The 20,547-nt window shown below is 34.9% G+C and overlaps 1 protein-coding gene across 1 annotated transcript; it reads left to right on the plus strand.

Moving 5' to 3' along the window:
- Nucleotides 1-7,450: 7,450 nt before the first annotated feature.
- LOC110621140 (pentatricopeptide repeat-containing protein At3g53700, chloroplastic) lies at nucleotides 7,451-10,275 on the plus strand. The gene has a single exon (XM_021765240.2). The coding sequence runs from the start codon at nucleotides 7,745-7,747 to the stop codon at nucleotides 10,046-10,048; it is 2,304 nt and encodes a 767-aa protein (XP_021620932.1). The 5' UTR covers nucleotides 7,451-7,744; the 3' UTR covers nucleotides 10,049-10,275.
- Nucleotides 10,276-20,547: the final 10,272 nt, after the last annotated feature.

A 20,547-nucleotide genomic window follows, 5' to 3' on the forward strand; every position in this document is an offset into this window, starting at 1 on the left:
CTCCTCTATGAGCAAAGGCATGATACAATTCCAATCCCAATCACTCAACTCCAGGACGAAATTTGAGACTATTAACTCCCGAGCTTCAGTTGATAAACCAGTAGTAACATATTGGTCTAATGCACCAAAACCAGGTACCCAGGCATCACTCTAAAATTTGACGTGATTATCATTCTCTAATGGATTTTTTGCCTTTTCAGATTAAAAAAAAAATTTCTTAAACCTTGTTCCGGAAAAAAATTATTCCTGAATCAAGATAAAAGCGCGGTAGAACCTACCGCACTTTATAAGCGCGATAGAAATTAAAATGATAAAAATTAAAATTATCATTTGAGTGCGGTAAATATGAAAATTTTTTATTTTAAAAATTTTACCGTGCAATAGAATTTTTATCATTGAGAGGTCCCTTCAGTAGAAAGCATGATAGCCCTTGCTGAGGAACTCTAATACCACACTTTAAAAGCGCGGTATTAAAGGTTTGACCTAACGGCTCTCCATTAGGTCCCCTTTTCCCTTTTCCCTTTACCCTTCCACCTTCCCCTTTCCCTTTATTTCCCCTATAAACTCCCCAGTCCCCTTCTCCTTTCTCCTTTCTCCCTTCCCAATCCTTTCTCAACTCTCTCAAAATATTTTTAAACACTCTTTTTCTCCCTTCCTAATCCTCTATACTCTCTAAAACTTCTTATCTACTCTCTCAAAATTCTTTAAACACTCTCTTTTTTTTTTTTTATCTCATTGAAGAATCTATTGGTGATTTTAGATTTTCTAACAAAATAAGTATATTTTTTATAAATTTTATTTTCGATCAAATTAATATAAACGAAAAGAGATTAATAAAAAAATATTTTTATTTTGTAGTTTTGTATATGGAGGCATGAAGTTATAGTCATTTTTTATATAAGTAAGGCATTCAAAAATATTTATAAAATTATGTTATGCTATTTTGTTATTTATAAATAATTAGTAAGATATTTATGATTACGGAAATGTTCTAGTTTATATGTAAATTAGTTGTGAATTTTAAATTTTAAATTTATAGTTGAAAAAATTTAATGTTGTGTTTATTTAAGATAAAAAAATATTATAAAAATCTGTAATATATTTTTATTATTTATAATAAAGTGATAAATAATAAATAATTTGTATATGACAATGAGTTCAATTTCACAAACCTTGAAAAAAGCCAAAAATTTATATAGGAAAAAATTATAAAAATTAAGATATTTATAATAGAAACCTTGAATAATTGTCTAAAATTTTTATATATGTTGGTGGAAAATTTTTTTATAAAAATAAATTTAAAAAATTTAAAATTTTAATTTTATATTATATATTATTTTTATTTTTATTAAAAGGTATTACATATTATTAATTTATCATAATTTTTATTATTTATAATTATATTCAAATATTAGGATTGTACATGGATAAAGTGAAAAAATTGAGATATTTAATTTTAGATGGATAGTTTTTTTTAATTCAAAACGTATAACATATTATTAATTGTTATCATACATTTTTATTATTTATAATTATATTGTAAATTTTATATTTAAAAAAATATTATATATAGTATTAAAAAAAATTTATAGGAATAAAAATATTATAAAAATAGAAAAAATTTATAAATAAATATCTTAAATTTTTATATATGTGTGGAGGGATAAAGTTAAAAATTTGAGAAATTTAATTTTAGATGGATAAATTTTTTTTAATTCAAAAAGTATAACATAATATTTATAATTATCATACATTTTCATTATTTAATTTTATAGGGATAAAAATATTATAAAAGTAGAAAAAATTTATAAATAAATATCTTAAATTTTTATATATGTGTGGAGGGATAAAGTTAAAAATTTGAGAAATTTAATTTTAGATGGATAAATTTTTTTTAATTCAAAAAGTATAACATAATATTTATAATTATCATACATTTTAATATAACATAATATTTATAATTATCATACATTTTCATTATTTAATTTTATAGGGATAAAAATATTATAAAAATAGAAATAATTTATAAATAAATATCTTAAATTTTTATATATGTTATTGGAAAAATTTTATGTGGGAATAAAGTTAAAAAATTGAGATATTTAAGTTTAGATGGATAATTTTTTCTTTAATTCAAAAATATAACATAATATTTATAATTATTATATATTTTTATTATTTATAATTATGTTGTAAATTTTATATTTAAAAAAATTATTATATATGGTGTTGAAAAAAAAATATAAGAATAAAAATATTATAAAAATGGAAAAAATTTATAAATAAATATATTAAATTTTTATATATGTTGTTTAGAAAAATTTGTGTAGGGATAAAAGTTAAAAAAATTGAGATATTTAATTTTAGATGGATACTTTTTTGTAATTCAAAAAGTATAACATAATATTTATAATTATCATACATATTTGTTATTTATAATTATGTTGTAAATTTTACACTTAAATATGGTGTTGGAAAAATTTTTTTTTAGAGATAAAATTATTATAAATTATGAAATTACAAAATGAAATATTGGAAAAGTGTTCAACTATGAAATTATAAATGTTTGTTTAATTTATTCATTTAATTATTGTAGTATATTATTTTATTTAGTTTGTAATTTTTCAACAACGATTGTTTAGTAGGTGAATTAAGAAAAAAAAATGACTACTATATGGTACTGTGTTTTGGAGCGGACACATAATAAATTCTGATGTAAAGTATAATTATATCGATGGACAATCTAAAATATTTCGTATTAAAAAGAAATTAAAATATGAAGAATTAGTGATTAAAATCGTTCATGCCATTAAATTGTCAACGCGTGATGAATTAACCACCAGAATCATTTTTAGACAACCGAGGTTGGATAATGCTATTATGAAATATGGATTAGCATGATTAAGTCATGAAGGAGACGTGGACATAATGTTTGACTATGTCTGGACAATTAGGTCAGTAGATTCAATTGTATTATATGTAGATATTTTATCTTATCATCGTACAACACAAGATAGAGGTGTTGGTTCTTCAAGTAGTTGTCAAATCATTGTTGAGGGTGAGGGAGTGTACAATTATGATGCCAGTGAGAGAGTGTACAATTACTCTCCATGACATAGGTGTTATTTCAGGCTTACCTATAGATGGAGTTGCTATTGCCGGTAACTCTGTTACAAATTGAAGGATACATTATGGACAGCTTTTGGGTCTCGTACCTCCCGCTAAGATTATGCGTAGTAGCTCTTTACCATTAAGTTGGTTAGTCGAAAATTTTAATGAGTTACCAGATGATACTGATGAAGAAGTGGTCCAGAGACATATCCGTGCTTATATTTTAAGAAGAATTAAAGGTTTTCTTTTTTACTGATAGAACTCCTAGTAGGGTTAACCTAATATTTCTACCTCTTATTGTCAATTTGCATAGAGACAACATGTATAGTTGGGGTTCAGCATACCTTGCTTGGTTATATAGGAAACTTTGTCGGACCATAGATCCGAGAGTATCTCAATTAGTTGGAGCCCTACACATTCTCCAGATATGGGTATGAGAATAATTTACTTCAATAGCACCATCTATAAATATACGAGATCCGCACAATGATGCACCACTTGGAAGTCAGTTAGTATTTTATGCTTATTATGATATTATTTTACTTTGCATATGATGCATTCACATCAAATTCTTAAATTTTATTTTATATTAATTTTAAGTGGATTAATGCACGACATATCATTCAAGTAGTGACACATGCCTTGACAGAGATACAGTATAAATTTGATAGAATGTACAATCTAGAGGTATAATATAAAATATTTTCTATATTTTGATTAGTAGGACATCTCGTATGTTATTGTAATAAATCTATTTTTTTCAGATAGTCTGAGAGCCATATTCTAATGAACTCCTTGTATTATTACTATTGTATTGTATGCAAGGCCGTGATATTTGGAGAGCAGTGGTTCCCCTAATATGCTTCAACGTGGTAGAATGACATCAACTAGATAGGGTGTTGCACCAATTCGACATGCAACAAGCAATACCAGATCTACCATGCCAGCCAGTTAATCTTCACAACACATCTCTACTGTCATCTGATAGTAATTAGATTACATTTCATGTGCGTTGGATTGCCATATGGGAAGATAGATGACAAAGATTGGTTGAAACAACACCATTAGATGTACAACTTCATTATCATTCAGAATATTTGGAATGGTATAGAAGAGTATTTTATCGATGGATATCACATCATGGTGCAGTTATTGGCACAATGGTAATATTTTAGTATTCAATACATTTTCATATGTTTATATATATTTAAAATATTATTTTTTAATTATATAATGCAAACAGGAGGTCGATATCGAGAATATTCATATGATAAATCGACAGCTTCCTAATTCGAGCATATATCTTATTGAAAGACAGACAACAACCATGTTCTATGCCATGGAGGAAGAGAAATGAATAACTGAGATACCTCCACCATAGCTTGCTCCTCGGGCGTAACCTATGCCAGATGACCCTGATGAGCCTGTTGACTCGTCGAAGAGACCTAGGCATAGACGTAGCTCATGCCAAGAAGCTGATGTAGATGCACATACCACTATTCCGGCAAATGTCATAATTCCGGTACCCATTTCATTCCATACTCATCGACCATTTTGTGAAGTTGGAGAGTCATCAGTAGGATCTAGTGTTCCACAATATAGTTGAGCACAACATACAATATAGACACATGGTAGTTATATGCTACCTGCTCATATAACCCCGACACAGTGGTCCTTCCAACATGTTTAAGATCATCCATTTGAGATGCAGACCCCAGTAATTCCGGTACCCATTTCATTCCATACTCATCGACCATTTGGTGAAGTTGGACAGTCATCAGTAGGATCTAGTGTTCCACAATACAGTTAAGCATAATATCCAACATGGACACATAGTAGTTATATGCCACCTCCTCATATAACCCCGACACAGTGGTCCTTCCAGCAGGTTTAGGATCATCCATTTGAGATGCAGACCCCAGTAGGTAGTACTTTTGATGCTTTTGCCCGATATGCTAGCTCTATTAATGCATTTTCTGCTAAATATTCTGTTGATATTCTTTCATCTAGTCTAGGAGCACAACCATTCTCTGACCATTTTGTACAATACACGTTGGGCCAACACTGCTCTACTGTTGCATATGATGATATCTTTTTACCATCACGTCGGGCCTCTGATCTTAATATTTTCATGACCTCTACAAATATTGATCTTGCTGCAAAAGGTGAAAATACAAGTGGTGAATGCCGGTCATATAGAACTCGACGTCCATGTGAAAAAAGGGAATATTTATGTGGTACGGGAGGACATTTACATCATCTTTACCATTATTTTTTGACTTTATCCTTTATAAATATATTATCTTATTTTTATTACATCTACAAGTATTTACTGTATTTTTTTATTTTATTTTTTTATATTTTTTATAATCCATAAATATTTACATTATATATTTATAAATCAATTGTAATATTTTAATAAAATAAAATATAATAATAAATATAAAAATATAATATTATATTGTAAATAAATTAAAATAATTAATAATAATAATAATATTAATATTATTTTTATAATTATATTTATATAAATTTAATATATAATTAAATAAATTGATTAAATTAATAAAATAAAATATAATAATTAAATATATAAAATTAAATTAATAAATAAATGTAATTGAAGTGTGTTATTTTTATAGCACTTTAAAATTACGATATTCATTACCGCACTAAAATATGTGCAGACTGTATACACTACTATAATGATTACTACATTTAAAAATATGATAATAATTATAATTTTTTTAATTTAAATATTTACAGCGCTTAAAAAATACAGTAAACGAGAAAATAATTTTCCTACCACGTTTTATGATGTTCTAAAAGTGGAGTGGAGTCACTTATCACCCTAATCAAGGAAATAATTTTTTTCAGATTAAAGTTTTAGAATTTCTTTTTTGTTTATTTTAATCTAAAAAAACAAAAAGCCCCTTCCCTAGCGCATAGCAAATACTCTTACAGACATCTTTCCGAGTGCTGACAGATAGTTTGTCCTAGAGATGAACATTTCTCGAGTCTAGAAAGCTGGACAGGGACCAAATGGGATTTTGTCCATATGAAGACTTGAAGCCCACTGCCCACATGTCATTTTTATAATCTTCCAACTTTACCTTAAAACTAGTTATCTCTTTATTTCTCTTATTAGGAATTTGTTAAAAAAAATTAATATTACGTTAATATATTTTGTATTTATTATTTTAACATATTGTTACGTGTTTTATATGTTCATCAATTGTTAAAATTTATCTAACTACCCTTTTTTAATAAAATAGAAAATTACGCGTTTTTAATTTTATTCTTAAAATAGTTTAGAAAATGGAATAAAATTCAACTAAATTTTATATTTTAAATTATATAAATAAATAATAAAATTTATTTAAAAATTCAAGTAAATTTCATAAAATTTTAATGGATAAATTATTATTAAATTATTAAATTTTTAATAAATTTACTAATTTATTTTTATTTTAAAATCTCTCATATTTTATAATATCTAACTTTTTAATTATTTTTATTAAAAAAATTATTAATAGCTAATAATTTTTATATTATTTAATTTTTATAATAATAATTATAAATATTATTTATTTTTATACTTTTAAATATTTATAATGTTAATTAATGATTTTATATAAATCATGTAATTAAAATCTAATAAATTTATATGCGGTCATATCCATAAAAAAAAAAATTAAATATTTCAAGTTGATTTTAAAATAAATCAGCTTTAAGTCGAATAGATTTACTCTTTCAATTTCAAAATCAATTTTCATAAAGAAATTATAATTAAACAGTTATAATTCAATATATTTTCTTACTTACCAATCAATCAATAAAATTTTTTTATTAATGAGATAATCACATTATTATTAAATAATAAAAAAATTTTATTTTTATTTTTATTTTTTTATAATATAAAAAAATAATAAAAATAAAAATATAATATTTTTTTATATAAACATTTTTAAATTATTTATTAATTTTTATATTTAAGTTACCGTTGAAGTGGGTATAGTAAACATCCCGTTTCATATTTTTTTCTCATAAATTTAACAAATACAGTTTTATTTTAATTACATTATCAATTTAAGTTTTATTTTAATTACATTATCAATTTAACTTTTTCATCATCAATTCAAGTCGTTGATTTAATTAAAAATAAATTAATTAATAATTTTTTTAATAAAAGAATAAGAGTTGAATTTTATAAAATATAAAAATATTTTAATTAAATAATTTTAAAATAAAAATAAACTAACAAACTTCTAAAAAATTGGTGGACTTGATAATAATACTCCCAATTTTAATTTTAATAATTTATAAAGTTGAGCCAAAAGCAGAGACGGTGTAAGAGAAACGCACGGTTCAGTAGTGCACTGCTCACAATTGACAATGTTGAGATTTGGCTGGAAAACCTAACGCAGTAGTCTGTGCGGCGTCGTTGCCACCTTCACCGCTCACTATCTTCTTAGCGATACCGAGGCCAAATATCCAGCTGTCCTATCAGTTGCACTGAAGCTTGTAGAGAAAATTTCAGCTTCAAAGATAGTGCGGGAAAGCTTCCTTGCTTTGAATTAATTTCCTTATCCATACTCATTTTTGCATCTCTCATGTTTGTTAGATTGCCTCAATGGCCTTCTCTTCATGTCTCAAATGCTACCCTTGGTTTCACTATCACTCACACCTCGCTTTCTCTTCCTCTTACAAACCTATCTCCAATTCCACTCTTTCTTTCGTATCCACGCAGCAACATCACTCGCTAATCGCTACCCAATCCTCCTCCTCCTTCTCCAGTTCAGTTCCTCTCTCTCCCAACTTCACTCCAGATCAGCTGCTTGAGACTATCCGTCGCCAAAGTGATGAAACTGCTGCTCTTCGCTTGTTTGATTGGGCCTCCAAGCAGCCCAATTTCAAGCCTGATTCATCCATTTACGAGGAAATCCTCCGTAAACTTGGTAAAGTTGGTTCAATTAATTCGATGAAGGATATATTACAGGAGATGAAGGTTTCTGGTTGCGAGATTAATACAGGTACATTGTTGATTTTCATTGAGAGTTATGCAGAATTTGAATTATACGATGAAATTCTTGGTGTTGTGGAATGGATGGAAGCGGAATTCGGATTGGAACCTGACACGCTTATCTTTAATTTCTTGTTGAATGTTCTTGTCGACGTGAACAAGCTTAAATTAGTGGAAGCTGCGCATTCTAGCATGATTAATAGAGGAATTAAGCCTGATGTTTCGACATTTAATATATTGATAAAAGCTTTGTGTAGAGCACATCAAATTCGGCCTGCCATTTTAATGATGGAGGAGATGCCCAGTTATGGTTTGTCACCCGATGAGAAAACGTTCACTACTCTAATGCAGGGTTTTATTGAGGAAGGAAATCTGGATGGTGCACTGAGATTAAAAGAGCAAATGGTGAATGCTGGGTGTACTGTAACCAATGTGACTGTGAATGTTTTGGTTCATGGGTTTTGCAAAGAAGGCAGAATCAGCGAAGCACTGAAGTTTATAGATGAGATGTCAAATGAGGGGTTCTTTCCGGATAAGTTTACGTTTAATACAGTGGTCAATGGATTGTGTAAGGCCAGACATGTTAAGCATGCTTTAGAAGTTATGGATGTGATGCTCCAGGAGGGATTTGATCCAGACGTATATACGTATAACTCTTTGATTTCTGGGTTGTGTAAATTGGGTGAAGTAGAGGAGGCAGTGGAGATTCTTGATCAGATGATATCAAGGGATTGTTCACCAAATACCGTCACTTACAACACACTGATTAGCACATTGTGCAAGGAGAATCAAGTTGAAGAGGCTACTAAACTTGCTCGTGTTCTGACTAGTAAAGGGATTTTACCTGATGTTTGTACATTTAATTCTCTGATACAAGGTCTGTGCTTGACCCGAAATCATGCCATTGCCATGGAACTGTATAAGGAGATGACAAATAAAGGTTGCCATCCTGATGAGTTTACCTACAATATGTTGATTGACAGCCTCTGTTGCAGGGGGAAACTTGATGAAGCTCTGAGCCTACTTAAAGAAATGGAATCAAGTGGCTGTGCACGGAATGTGATAACATATAATACGCTGATTGATGGGTTTTGCAAAAACAAGAGAATTGAAGAAGCAGAGGAGATCTTTGACCAGATGGAGCTCCAAGGAGTTTCAAGAAATTCAGTGACCTACAATACCCTTATAGATGGTCTTTGTAAGAACAGGAGGGTGGAGGATGCTGCTCAACTGATGGACCAGATGATAATGGAGGGGTTGAAGCCTGACAAATTCACTTATAATTCCATGCTTACCTACTTCTGCAGGGCAGGGGATATAAAGAAAGCTGCAGATATTGTGCAAACTATGACTTCCAATGGGTGTGAACCAGATATTGTCACATATGGAACCCTGATAGGGGGGTTGTGTAAGGCTGGTAGACTTGAAGTAGCAAATAAGCTCCTCAGATCCATTCAAATGAAAGGCATGGTTCTGACTTCTCATGCTTATAACCCTGTAATTCAAGCACTATTTAAACAGAAAAGAACAAAGGAAGCCATGAGACTTTTCAGAGAAATGGAGGAAAAGGCTAGTCCTCCAGATGCTCTCACATACAAGATTGTTTTCCGTGGACTGTGCAATTCTGGAGGACCAATTGGAGAGGCTGTTGATTTTGTGATTGAGATGACAGGAAAAGGATTTTTACCAGAATTCTCTTCATTTTATATGCTGGCTGAGGGACTTTCTTCTTTAGCTATGGAGGAGACTTTAATTAGGCTTGTTGACATAGTCATGGAGAAAGCAGACATCTCAGAAAATGAAGCAACCATGATAAGGGGGTTTCTCAAAATTCGAAAGTTCCATGATGCATTGGCCAACCTTGGAGATATTCTTGACAGCCGGAGGTCCAAGAAAGCTTACAGTTACAGATGAAGGTAATTTTGATGCTGCTACCAGAGAAAATATTTAGAAAGATGGATGATCTGCTTGATTGTATTTAATGGAGCACGATTTTTATCACAGAGGACATGCCCTTGTTAGAATTTACATACAGGAGTTCCAAGAACTTTAAGAATTGCTTCGATCTTTTGTGTAATGTATAACTATAAAATTCTCGGGCTCGCTATTGCATGGTAAACTATATACTGGCTTTGTTTTTAGTTGATTGACCCCTAAAATTAGGATCAAAAGTTAACCAGGCTCCTAAATTTTTGTACTTATTTCTAAATTTTAATTTTTCATCAGTTGAGTCCGAATTTGAATTTATTTTTTTAAAGTACTGTTAGCAATCTGTAAAGTAATTGTTAGTACACAAGTGATTTACTTATTGTTTTTTAAAAAATTTGAACCATTTAAATAATTAATATAAAGTCAATTAAAAAAACACAAAAAAAAAAAAAAAATCTCGTATCATGAGCTAATTCTACAATTAGGGGTGTAAGGCAATGGTTTAGGGTTTGTCAAAAAGTTGAAATCGAATTGGAATTTTGAATACGGTATTAATTTATCTGTTTTAAAAGAATTATTTATTTATGTATTTATCTTATTGTCCAAGCATTTTAGTGGGTAAGGATGTTGAACCCATAATCTAATCTTTTAAAGATTGTCTCCAAAAATAACTTACTAGAAGCTTCCGTTGATCTCACAATGAAGTAACCAAACTAAAAGAGCATGGTGGTTTGGAAATATGATTCTCGACATTCCCTTCTTAACAAAGAGAGGTTGAGTGAAATGCCACTGCATTTATTTATTTATTTTTTTCTTCTAACACTTTGTTCTCCCTTCGAATAAAGAGAGTTTTTTTTTAACATTAAATTTGAATGGAGTGAACAGAGCGTAATTAATAGAAAGGAAAAGAAGGATAAGGAGGGGTAAAGGCGAAGAGGTTATAATAAAAAAATTTGTATTTTTAAAATGAGGTGAATTAATACAAAGATAAAGAGGGTAATATTTAAATTTTATGTTTAGAAAGAGGTGAAAGAAGGAAATAAAAAGAGGAAATGAGAGATAAATAAGCAATTTACCCTCACCTCCCCCTCCTCCTACACCAATTTAGGGTGTAAGGAACTTTGGAATTTGAGGGGTAAGAGAGGGTAAGGCTTACCCCTCCTTAACCTTACCCTCCATTAACTCTCCCTTTCACAAACAAGGGTACATAAGTTGCTTACCTCTTCTTACCTTTGTTTACCTTCTCTCACCCATCGAAACAGAGTGTAAAATTTGATCCCTTCTTTTCGGAATTTCACTAGTTCTTCTAGCCTCTTGAGGAGATTTTTCTTTATCTTTTCAAGCGCTAAGGAGCTTCCTCCCTATCCGACTATGGATTTTCCCTCCCACAATCGGATGGGGTGCAAATAGATTTCTTTTGTTGATCTAGCAATAAGGCTTCTTTATTAATGGTCTTTGTTTGGGATTGACTTGTGTGTTTTTCTTTGTTTTGTTTATTTTTCCTTTCATTTTTGTAAGTTTTGGAGGTTTCTCGGTCCTGATGCTATGGTGGTTTTTGTCCAATGGGTGGATTTGAGGCAGTGACTTGGGGAAATATGTCTTGAAAGGCGCAATCATTCACCAAAAAGAGTGCGTTGTCGCATTCCCAATTGGCTTCTCTTGAGCCAGATGAAGCCTCCCTTAACTTTGGAGTAGTTGGTTGTAACGATCTAAGAATAATCACCTCTATTCCGTTAAAGGCTCCTCACTATTAGATGCTAGATATGGGTCGCATGTGGTTTCAAGCTTTGAATATAAGCCTTCTTCATTTGGGAACTGCAGGTGTGATGCCTTCATGTTTTTAATCCAGAACATTAATCGAGTCAAGCCTTTGAGTTAGGTTTTAGAGTTTAAGATTGAACTTTTCCCTATTGTCTAATTTATTTCTTAGGCCTTAATGATATGTTTACATGTGAATTACAAGCCTTGAGCCTTGTACTCCTTTTTTCAAATCAATGAAATATTATCTTTGAAGGGAAAAAAAAGGTTGGGGATGTCACAGTAATATACAAACTCTTTGCATTTGGGTTATTAGCTTCAAACTATAAGTTGAGTAATGAGATGTGTTGTCCCAAAGAAATGACCAAAAGGGAGTAAATTGGACATTAATACCAATTTTTCGGTTCTTGCTCTAAACCTTATAAAAAATTGTTGCTAATTGCTCTAATGTGTGTTGTGAAAAGCTTAATATAGCTTATGGGACAAGGATAAGGGATCAAAATATTTAATATGTAAAAGATTCAAGCAACTCAACACAGCATAGACAATATAGCTCAAGTAAATGATTTTAAATAAAATTTCAATCTAGAAACCTGAGCATAAGAAAATATATCAATATATATAGAAGTGTTGAAATTTAAAAAGAATTGGAATAAAAAGATCAAATGCAAAAGATTAATAGTGGTTCGGCTCTCCTTAGCCTATTTCTACTCCTCAAAGAACCCCTTTGTGATTTCCTCTCTATTATGATCTCCTTTTATGGGCAAGAGATAAGCTGTAACGACCCGAAAATCGGACCGCTACCGGCGCTAGGATCCGGGTCGACTTAAGGCCGCCGGGACCCGTAGCAAGCCTAACATAAAACCTGTAAACCTGTATAATCCCGTACATGATCAACAACATGCATAAAATTAAAACTTTTCTTTCCATTGAACATCGACCAAACTCAACCTGTGCATAACATTAACATAACTTTGATCCCTCTGTGGGATCTCATCTGTGCCCTCAATGGGTAACATACATCTGTTGAGTTGGTTTACATAAACAACAACAAAATCTCTAAGATCATGTATAAAAGGGATACAACAATCTATGGTCAAGCACATACTAACATCCATAAAACTCATTACATAACAATACTGTACTTTTACATTACAATTTGATCATGTCCATTTCTATCTATTACATAAGCATAACTCCTTCACTCTATCCGAACTCCCGCACTATATCCTGTACCTGTAAGCCTGGGGGAAAAGGGAGAGGGGTGAGCTAAAAGCCCAGTGAGTAGAGCTAGTAAAAACACATTAACACTATGCTCACATGGAATGCATCATAACACAGACAATTCACATAAGGGTTGGGTGAACTTGTCACCAAATAGTCCAAGTTAACTCTGTGCCAGGCCGTAGCATGGGGTCCTGGTCTTCCTGTCATACATACATTACTTTACCATTTTCCAGGGCCTCCTCTGGGCTCCTGGTCTTCGAGTCCCATAACCGTGCCTTACTCTGTGCCAGGCCTGTAGACTGGGGCCTGGACTTGCTTACTCTGTGCCAGGCCGTAGCATGGGGTCCTGGTCTTCCTGTCTTGGACTAATTGGGTCATCCAACATTCACCCACAACAACAACAATTTATGCAATGCGGCATATTCGTGAAAACTAATGCAATCATCCTATTGCATAATCATGATGCATGAAACATGATAAAACATTTAATTTAAAAGATTAAGTTTAGTTCCACTCACCTCTGGCTGACTCTGACAATACCGAAGCAGCTGAACTCACTGCTGGGGTCCTCGGTTCCTCGGGTCCGAACCTACACAGGTGGACTCAAATGAGGGACCAAACATATATAAACATGACTCTAATATATCCCCCAAAAACCCCCTAAAACATCATGAAAACATCACAGAAAATATGCATGAAATGGCTGAACAGGGCACTTTCGGCGGCACCTTCGGCGGCCGAAAGTCCTGGACAGAGACGAAACTCAGCTAGGTTCGGCGGCACCTTCGGCGGCCGAAAGTGCCAGACAGAGACGAAAGTCTCTTTTCGGGGGCAACTTCGGCAGCCGAAAGGCCTGCCTCCCCAGCCATGTTCGGCGGCCGAAAGTACCTTCGGCTGCCGAACCTGGTTTCTGCCAAAGGGCAGAAACTTGGCTCCCTTTGCCCATTTCGCCTCCAAACCTACCCATCATGCATATTTTTCAACCCAAAGCATGCATACAAGTTCCTAGGGGCCTCAAACATGCATATACCCCATCTACAACACTTCAAACATACTCAAACAACACTCATTGTTCAAAACATCAATATATACCCATAACTCAACATATACCCTAGCATGCATTTCTACCCTTAGATCTTGCATAAAACTCATTTAGATCACATAAGGAGCTTAAGGTCGGCTCTTACCTCTTGAAGATCGAAAGGGAGACGACCTAAACTTGGAGATCCACGAAAATGAGCTCCTGAGTTCCCAAAGCTCCAAAACTTGTTTCAAAAGCTTAAATCTTCCAAACCAAGTGAAAACAAGTGAAAATCTCGAAAGATTTAGAGGAAGAACATCAGAAATGGGTGAGAGACGGCGGAGAGCTCACCTTGGCCGAAAATGGGGAAAAGCTCGCCCGTTTTCGGCTAAGGGACCCTTTTATAGTGGCTGGCCAGACCACGTTCGGGGGCCGAATGTGCCTCCGCATCCATGCAAATGTTCGGCGGCCGAACTTCACTTTCGGCGGCCGAACCTGGGTTTTCCTCCAAGGACTTTTCATGTAAAAACTCATTTAATTTCATACTTAAAATCATAAAACACCTTAAAACATTTTTATAAAACATGATTCTACCCTTCTAGAGGTCTCCGACATCCGAGATTCCACCGGACGGTAGGAATTCCGATACCGGAGTCTAGCCGGGTATTACATAAGCCTTGTACAAATTCTACAAGCTTCAAGGGTGTTTGCAACCTTTACAAGAGTATCCTAACTTTGACACTCACTTTCAAACTTCAAAAGTGCTTGAACAACCTTAAATATGATTTGATTTTATGAAAGATACACCCTCAATCACTCAAGAACAAAACATTAAATTGCTATTGAGAAGAGAGAGTAGATTTGACGCAGCGTAAACGCGTTCAAGAAGTAAACCCTAGATAGGTTTAGAGAAAAGTCTGTAATTATCAATAGAAAATAAGTTGTCTAACAAAATATGACGTTTGCCTTAAATAGGTGTGCAAAAATCCAAAAAATACTGATAAAAAAATTTCAAAGGCTATTTTGAGGCCCTAAACAACGTTTTTAGGCATCGTGACGGGCTGTTACGTAGCTGAAGATAGGTAAAAGGCGCAGATATCTGAATGAGCTTTTTAAATTGGGGTCTTAGTAGTGATTCTGATATCCGTAATAAAAGTTATGGCCACAATGCTTTTTGCCGCTTAATGGTTGTGTTTGGACCGGTTAACCCGTTCTAAATATTACGGCCCATTTCATTTGCATCAGTCTCCTCCATTGGGAAAGAACTCATCCTCGAGTGTAGCAGAAGACTTGGATACAAAGAAGCATTAGAGACTGAAAATACCGAGGATGAGTTCCTTATCATAAGTGCTCCATTTGCGTAAGTGCTCCATTTGCGTCTTGCATCATTGAGGTTCTCACTGAAAAATGCGACCGGCCTCTTATCTTGAGACAAAACAGCTCTTATTCCCACTCACTAGCATCACAATCTACTTCAAACTAGTTCTCAAAATTTGAAAGTGCAAGTACTAGTGCTGTACATAGCTTCTCTTTTAAGGATGACAAAGCTATTGGCTGCCTCTTCTCCCCACTGAAACTTCCCTTTCTTTAGACACTCTATCATTGGGGCAGTAATACTACTGAAATTTTTGATGAACCTCCTATAAAATGTAGCTAACCTATAGAAGCTATGTAATTCAAAAACGTTTTTGGGCATAGGCCAGTCTCTGATTGTAACGATCCAGAAACTGGACCGCTACCGGCGCTAGGATCCAGATCGGCATAAGGCCGCCGGGACCCGTAGCAAGCCTAACATATATCCTGTATACCTGTTAAATCCCATACATGATCAAACATATACATAAAACATTAAACTTTTTCTTTCATTTACCAAGCTTAACCTGTGCATGCACAAACTCATAAACATAAAACCCCACACTGGAGCCCTCATCAAATGCTCCAATGGGGCAACATATCATACGTTAAGCTTGGCTTACATAAACATCAATAAAACATTTCATTAAAGGATCATGTACCAAAAAGGGATTAACCAACATATTAGGGTCAAGCACAACTCTAATCCTCAATATCATTCTTTACATTACATTACATTACTATACTTTACATTACAATGTCTTTCTCATGTCCACAACTAGCTATTACATAAAACATGACTTTACTCTTGTTGACTTCCTGATCTATCCCATACCTGCAAACTTGGGGGATTGAGGGAATGGGGTGAGCTACTAGAGCCCAGTGAGCAGAATAGTAAAAACATTATATTAAAATTCATGCTTTCATGAAATGCATCACATCACAAATAAATCACATCAAGGATGGACTTGTCACCAATAGTCCTCTACACATTCCAATAGTGCCAGGGGCGTAGCATGGGCCTCACTGGTCTTTCTCTTACACCGAACCAGAGGCATAGAATGGGCCTCACTGGTCTTACATACCATACCATATCATATCATATCATGTCATCATACGAGGGCTAGTGGATCATTCAACACCCATCCACATCAACATTATATTATGCAATGTAACATATTCGTGAATTCTAGTGCAAACAACCTAATATATTACATGGCATTTGTGATGCATGAACATGCTCTAAATTTATTTGCTTTGAAACGTAAAGATCCATTCTACTCACCTCAGGCTAGCTCTAAAAAGACACTGAAGCAGCTATCTCACTGCTGGGTTCCTCGGTTCCTTGGGTCCGAACCTACACAGGTGGACTCAAATGAGGGACCAAACATACATGAACATGACTCTAAACTACTCCCCAAAAATCCCCTAAAACACCTTAAAACAATCACTGAAATCATGCAAAGGAAGGCTGAACAGGGCACTTTCGGCGGCAGGTTCGACGGCAGGTTCGGCGGCCGAAAGTCCCTCCAGAGCCGAAACTCAGCCACTTTCGGCGGCACCTTTGGCGGCCGAAAGTGGTTCCAGAGCTGAAACTCATGCATGTTCGGCGGCACCTTCGGCGGCCGAAACTCCCTTCCAAAGCCGAAAGTCCAACTTTCGGGGGCAGGGTTCGGCAGCCAAAAGCTTGCCTCCACATGCAGGTTCGGCGGCCGAAAGTCCTTCGGCTGCCGAACCTGAGTTCTTCCAAAGGGCAGAACTCAGCCTCCTCATGCACATTTTGCCTCCCAAACCATTCAAACATGCATTTAGCTATTCTACAACATGCATACACAAGCAAATAAGCATATAGGGGTCTCAAACTAACCTAAACCCCAACACAAACACATATAGCAACTCATACAACACACATTATCCATAAACTCAACATTAACCTAAACATGCATTTCTACCCCATAACCCCTCAAAACTTGTTTAAAGCATACTAGAAAGGTAGGATCTAAGCTTACCTCTTGAAGATCGAGAGGAGAGACGATCCTAACTTGGAGATGGGAGAAATCTAGCTCCTTGGGTCTCCAAGCTCCAAAACTTGATCTTCGCTTCAAAAATCTTCAAAACCAAGTTAAAACTTGTTAAAACTTGAAAGATTTGAGGAAAATCATCAAAACCAACCATGGGAGGGCATGGACTCACCGTTGGCCGAAAATAGGGGAGAAAGCTCACCCATTTTTGGCCATGGGGCCTTTTATAGGTGGCTGGCCAGGCCACCTTCGGAAGCCGAAGGCGACTCCAAAACTCATGCATGTTCGGCGGCCGAACATGAGGTTCGGCGGCCGAACCTGGATTTCCCTCAATGGTCTTTTTCATTCAAAACTCAATTTCTTTCTTACTTAAAACCAACAAATACATGAAAACATTTTATAAAAACATGTTTTTACCCTTCTAGAGTTTTTCGACATCCGAGATTCCACCAGATGGTAGGAATTTCGATACCGGAGTCTAGCCGGGTACACTGATTGCTGCAATCTTTATCTCATTAACATGAACACCCTCATCCGAAATCACAAATCCTAAGAACACTAATTTTGTGGTTAGAAAACTACACTTCTTGAGATTAATATATAAAAGATTATCTTTCAAGGCAACTAACATAGCTCTCAAGTGGGCCATATGTTCCTTTGCACTATTACTATATATGAGAATATTATCAAAATAAACCACAATAATCTTGCCAATAAACGATTTAAGTATCTGGTTCATCAGCCTCATGAATATGCTAGGAGCATTTGACAATTTGAAAGGCATAACCAACCACTCATAAAGTTTCTCTTTTGTTTTGAACACTGTCTTCCATTCGTCACCTGGTTTAATTCGAATATGATAATACTCATTCTTCAAATGCAGCTTCGAAAACCACTTCGCCCTATGCAATCTATCCAGCATATCATCTAGACTCGGAATTGGAAACTTATAATCCACCGTAATTCGGTTGATTGCCCAACTGTCAACACACATTCTCCAGCTTCCATCCTTCTTTGGAGTCAACAAAGTTGGCACAACACACGGACTCAAACTCTCTCAAATCAACCCCTTCTATAACAATTCTTCCACTTTTCCCTTCAGAAAATCACTCTCCCTCGGATTCATCTTGTAATGAGGTAAATTAGGAAGGTTAGCACTAAGAATAAGATCGATTTGGTGCTGAATGTCTCTTATGGGTGGTAATCCATCTAGTGTGTCCTCCTCCATCAATGCTTTGAATTCCTGTAATAGAGGACTGACTAATTCTGGTTGCTCCTCCATTTACTTTTCAGGTTCATTCACCAAAATCTGCTTCACTATCAAAACATGTACCTATCCCATTTTCTTAACTTCAGCAGCAAAATTTTCTATCAAAGTCAAGAATGTGCTCTTATCTAAGATGTCAGGTTTGCTCTTCAAAGGAAGCAATGAAAACTTCTGTAAGACCCCGCTCGTTCAGACATCGAAATTCCTACCGTCCGGTGGAATCTCGGGTGTCGGATCCTTTTGAGGGGTATGGCAAGGGTTTTCTAAAAGGTTTTCTAAAATGTTTTTAAGGGTTTTATGGTTTTGAAAAGGAAAGGTTTTGAGTTTTGAAGAGAAAAGGCCAAGGAGGAAAAATCAGAGGTTCGGCCGCCGAAGGTAAGTTCGGCCGCCGAACATAGAAAGGCTTCGGGAGCGCCTTTGGCCTCCGAAGGCTTTGGTTGGAGCAAGTCAAGGTTCGGCTGCCGAAAGTGAGGTTCGGCCGCCGAACATGCATGAGTTTAGGGGGCACGTTAGGCTGCCGAAGGTTGTTGACCAGGCCACCTATAAAAAGCCCTCAGATCGGAAATGGGCGAGTTTTCTCCCCATTCTCGAGCTCAGGTGAGTTTTTGTCCTCCCTTGGCCGTTTTCATGTTCTTTCTTCATCTCCTTCATGTTTTCATGAGTTTTATGGTTATTTTGAAGAGTTTTAAAGTTTGGATCGAGGTTTGGAGAGCTTGGAGCTTTTGGAGCTTGGATTCTCCACACCTCAAGCTTTGGGTCGCACCAGCCCTCGATCTTCAAGAGGTAAGTGTAGATCTTTGCTTCCCTAGTATTTTTATAAAGTTTTATGAAGGTTTTAATGGTAGAGTATGGGTAGATATGCATGTTAGGAGTTATGTGGGTTTTATGCCCAATGTATGTCAATGTATGATTATATGTGTTTATGTGATGATATGTTGTTAGTTTATGCTCCTTTATGCTTGTGGGAGTGAGTATGCATGATGGGAAGAGAGTATGTGAGGATTTGGTTGTTTTGATGGTTTTGGCCTATGTGGGTCATAAACTGTCTATGTATGTTTTGTTGTTGCTTTTGGAGTTTAATCTAGTTGTTAAGCTCCTTTATGCATGGTTTAAGGTTTATGCATGTTTTGGTAAGGTTGGGTGCTTGTTTTGGGGTGTTTGGAAGGTTTGGGAGGCTTGAATGCATGTGAAGCTGAGTTCTGCCCTTATGGGAAGAACTCAGGTTCGGCCGCCGAAAGTGGCTTCGGCCGCCGAACCTGCCTTTGGATGCATGGATAGGCCGCCTAACCTTGCCCCCGAAAGTTGAGTTTTGGCTTGAAAGCAGACTTTCGGCCGCCGAAGGTAATGTTCGGCCGCCGAAAGTGCCTGACTTTCATCTCTGGAGAGAGGGTTCGGCCGCCGAAGGTGCCGCCGAAGGTACCCGAGTTTCGTCTCTGGAGAGAGGGTTCGGCCGCCGAAGGTGCCGCCGAAAGTGCCTGTCCAGCCTTTTCATGGCTGTTTTCTATGCATGTTTCAGTGATGTTTAGAGGGGTTTTTGGGGAGTTGCTTATGAGTTGTTAGAATGTGTTTAGTACCTCATGTGAGTCCATCTGTGTAGGATTGGACCTGAGGAGAGGTGTCTAGCTTCAGTGCTAGTTGAACCTGAGTTTGTTGAGCAGTGGCTTCAGGTGAGTAGAACTAAACCAAATCTTTTATTTTAAGAAATCTAATGCCTAAAGCATATTCATGCAAAGCATACTCATGCATCATGTTTGTATGTAATAGGATGATTGCACTAGTTTCACGAATATGACGCATTGCATAAATTGCTGTTTACATGATAAGATGGGTGGACCAA

This window comes from Manihot esculenta, chromosome 8, assembly GCF_001659605.2.
Source record: "Manihot esculenta cultivar AM560-2 chromosome 8, M.esculenta_v8, whole genome shotgun sequence".
In the NCBI taxonomy this organism is placed as follows: domain Eukaryota; kingdom Viridiplantae; phylum Streptophyta; class Magnoliopsida; order Malpighiales; family Euphorbiaceae; genus Manihot; species Manihot esculenta.

What these genes read in the sequence shown, in the direction of transcription:
- LOC110621140 (XM_021765240.2), top strand. Translation starts at nt 7,745, where the DNA reads ATGGCCTTCTCTTCATGTCTCAAATGCTACCCTTGGTTTCACTATCAC.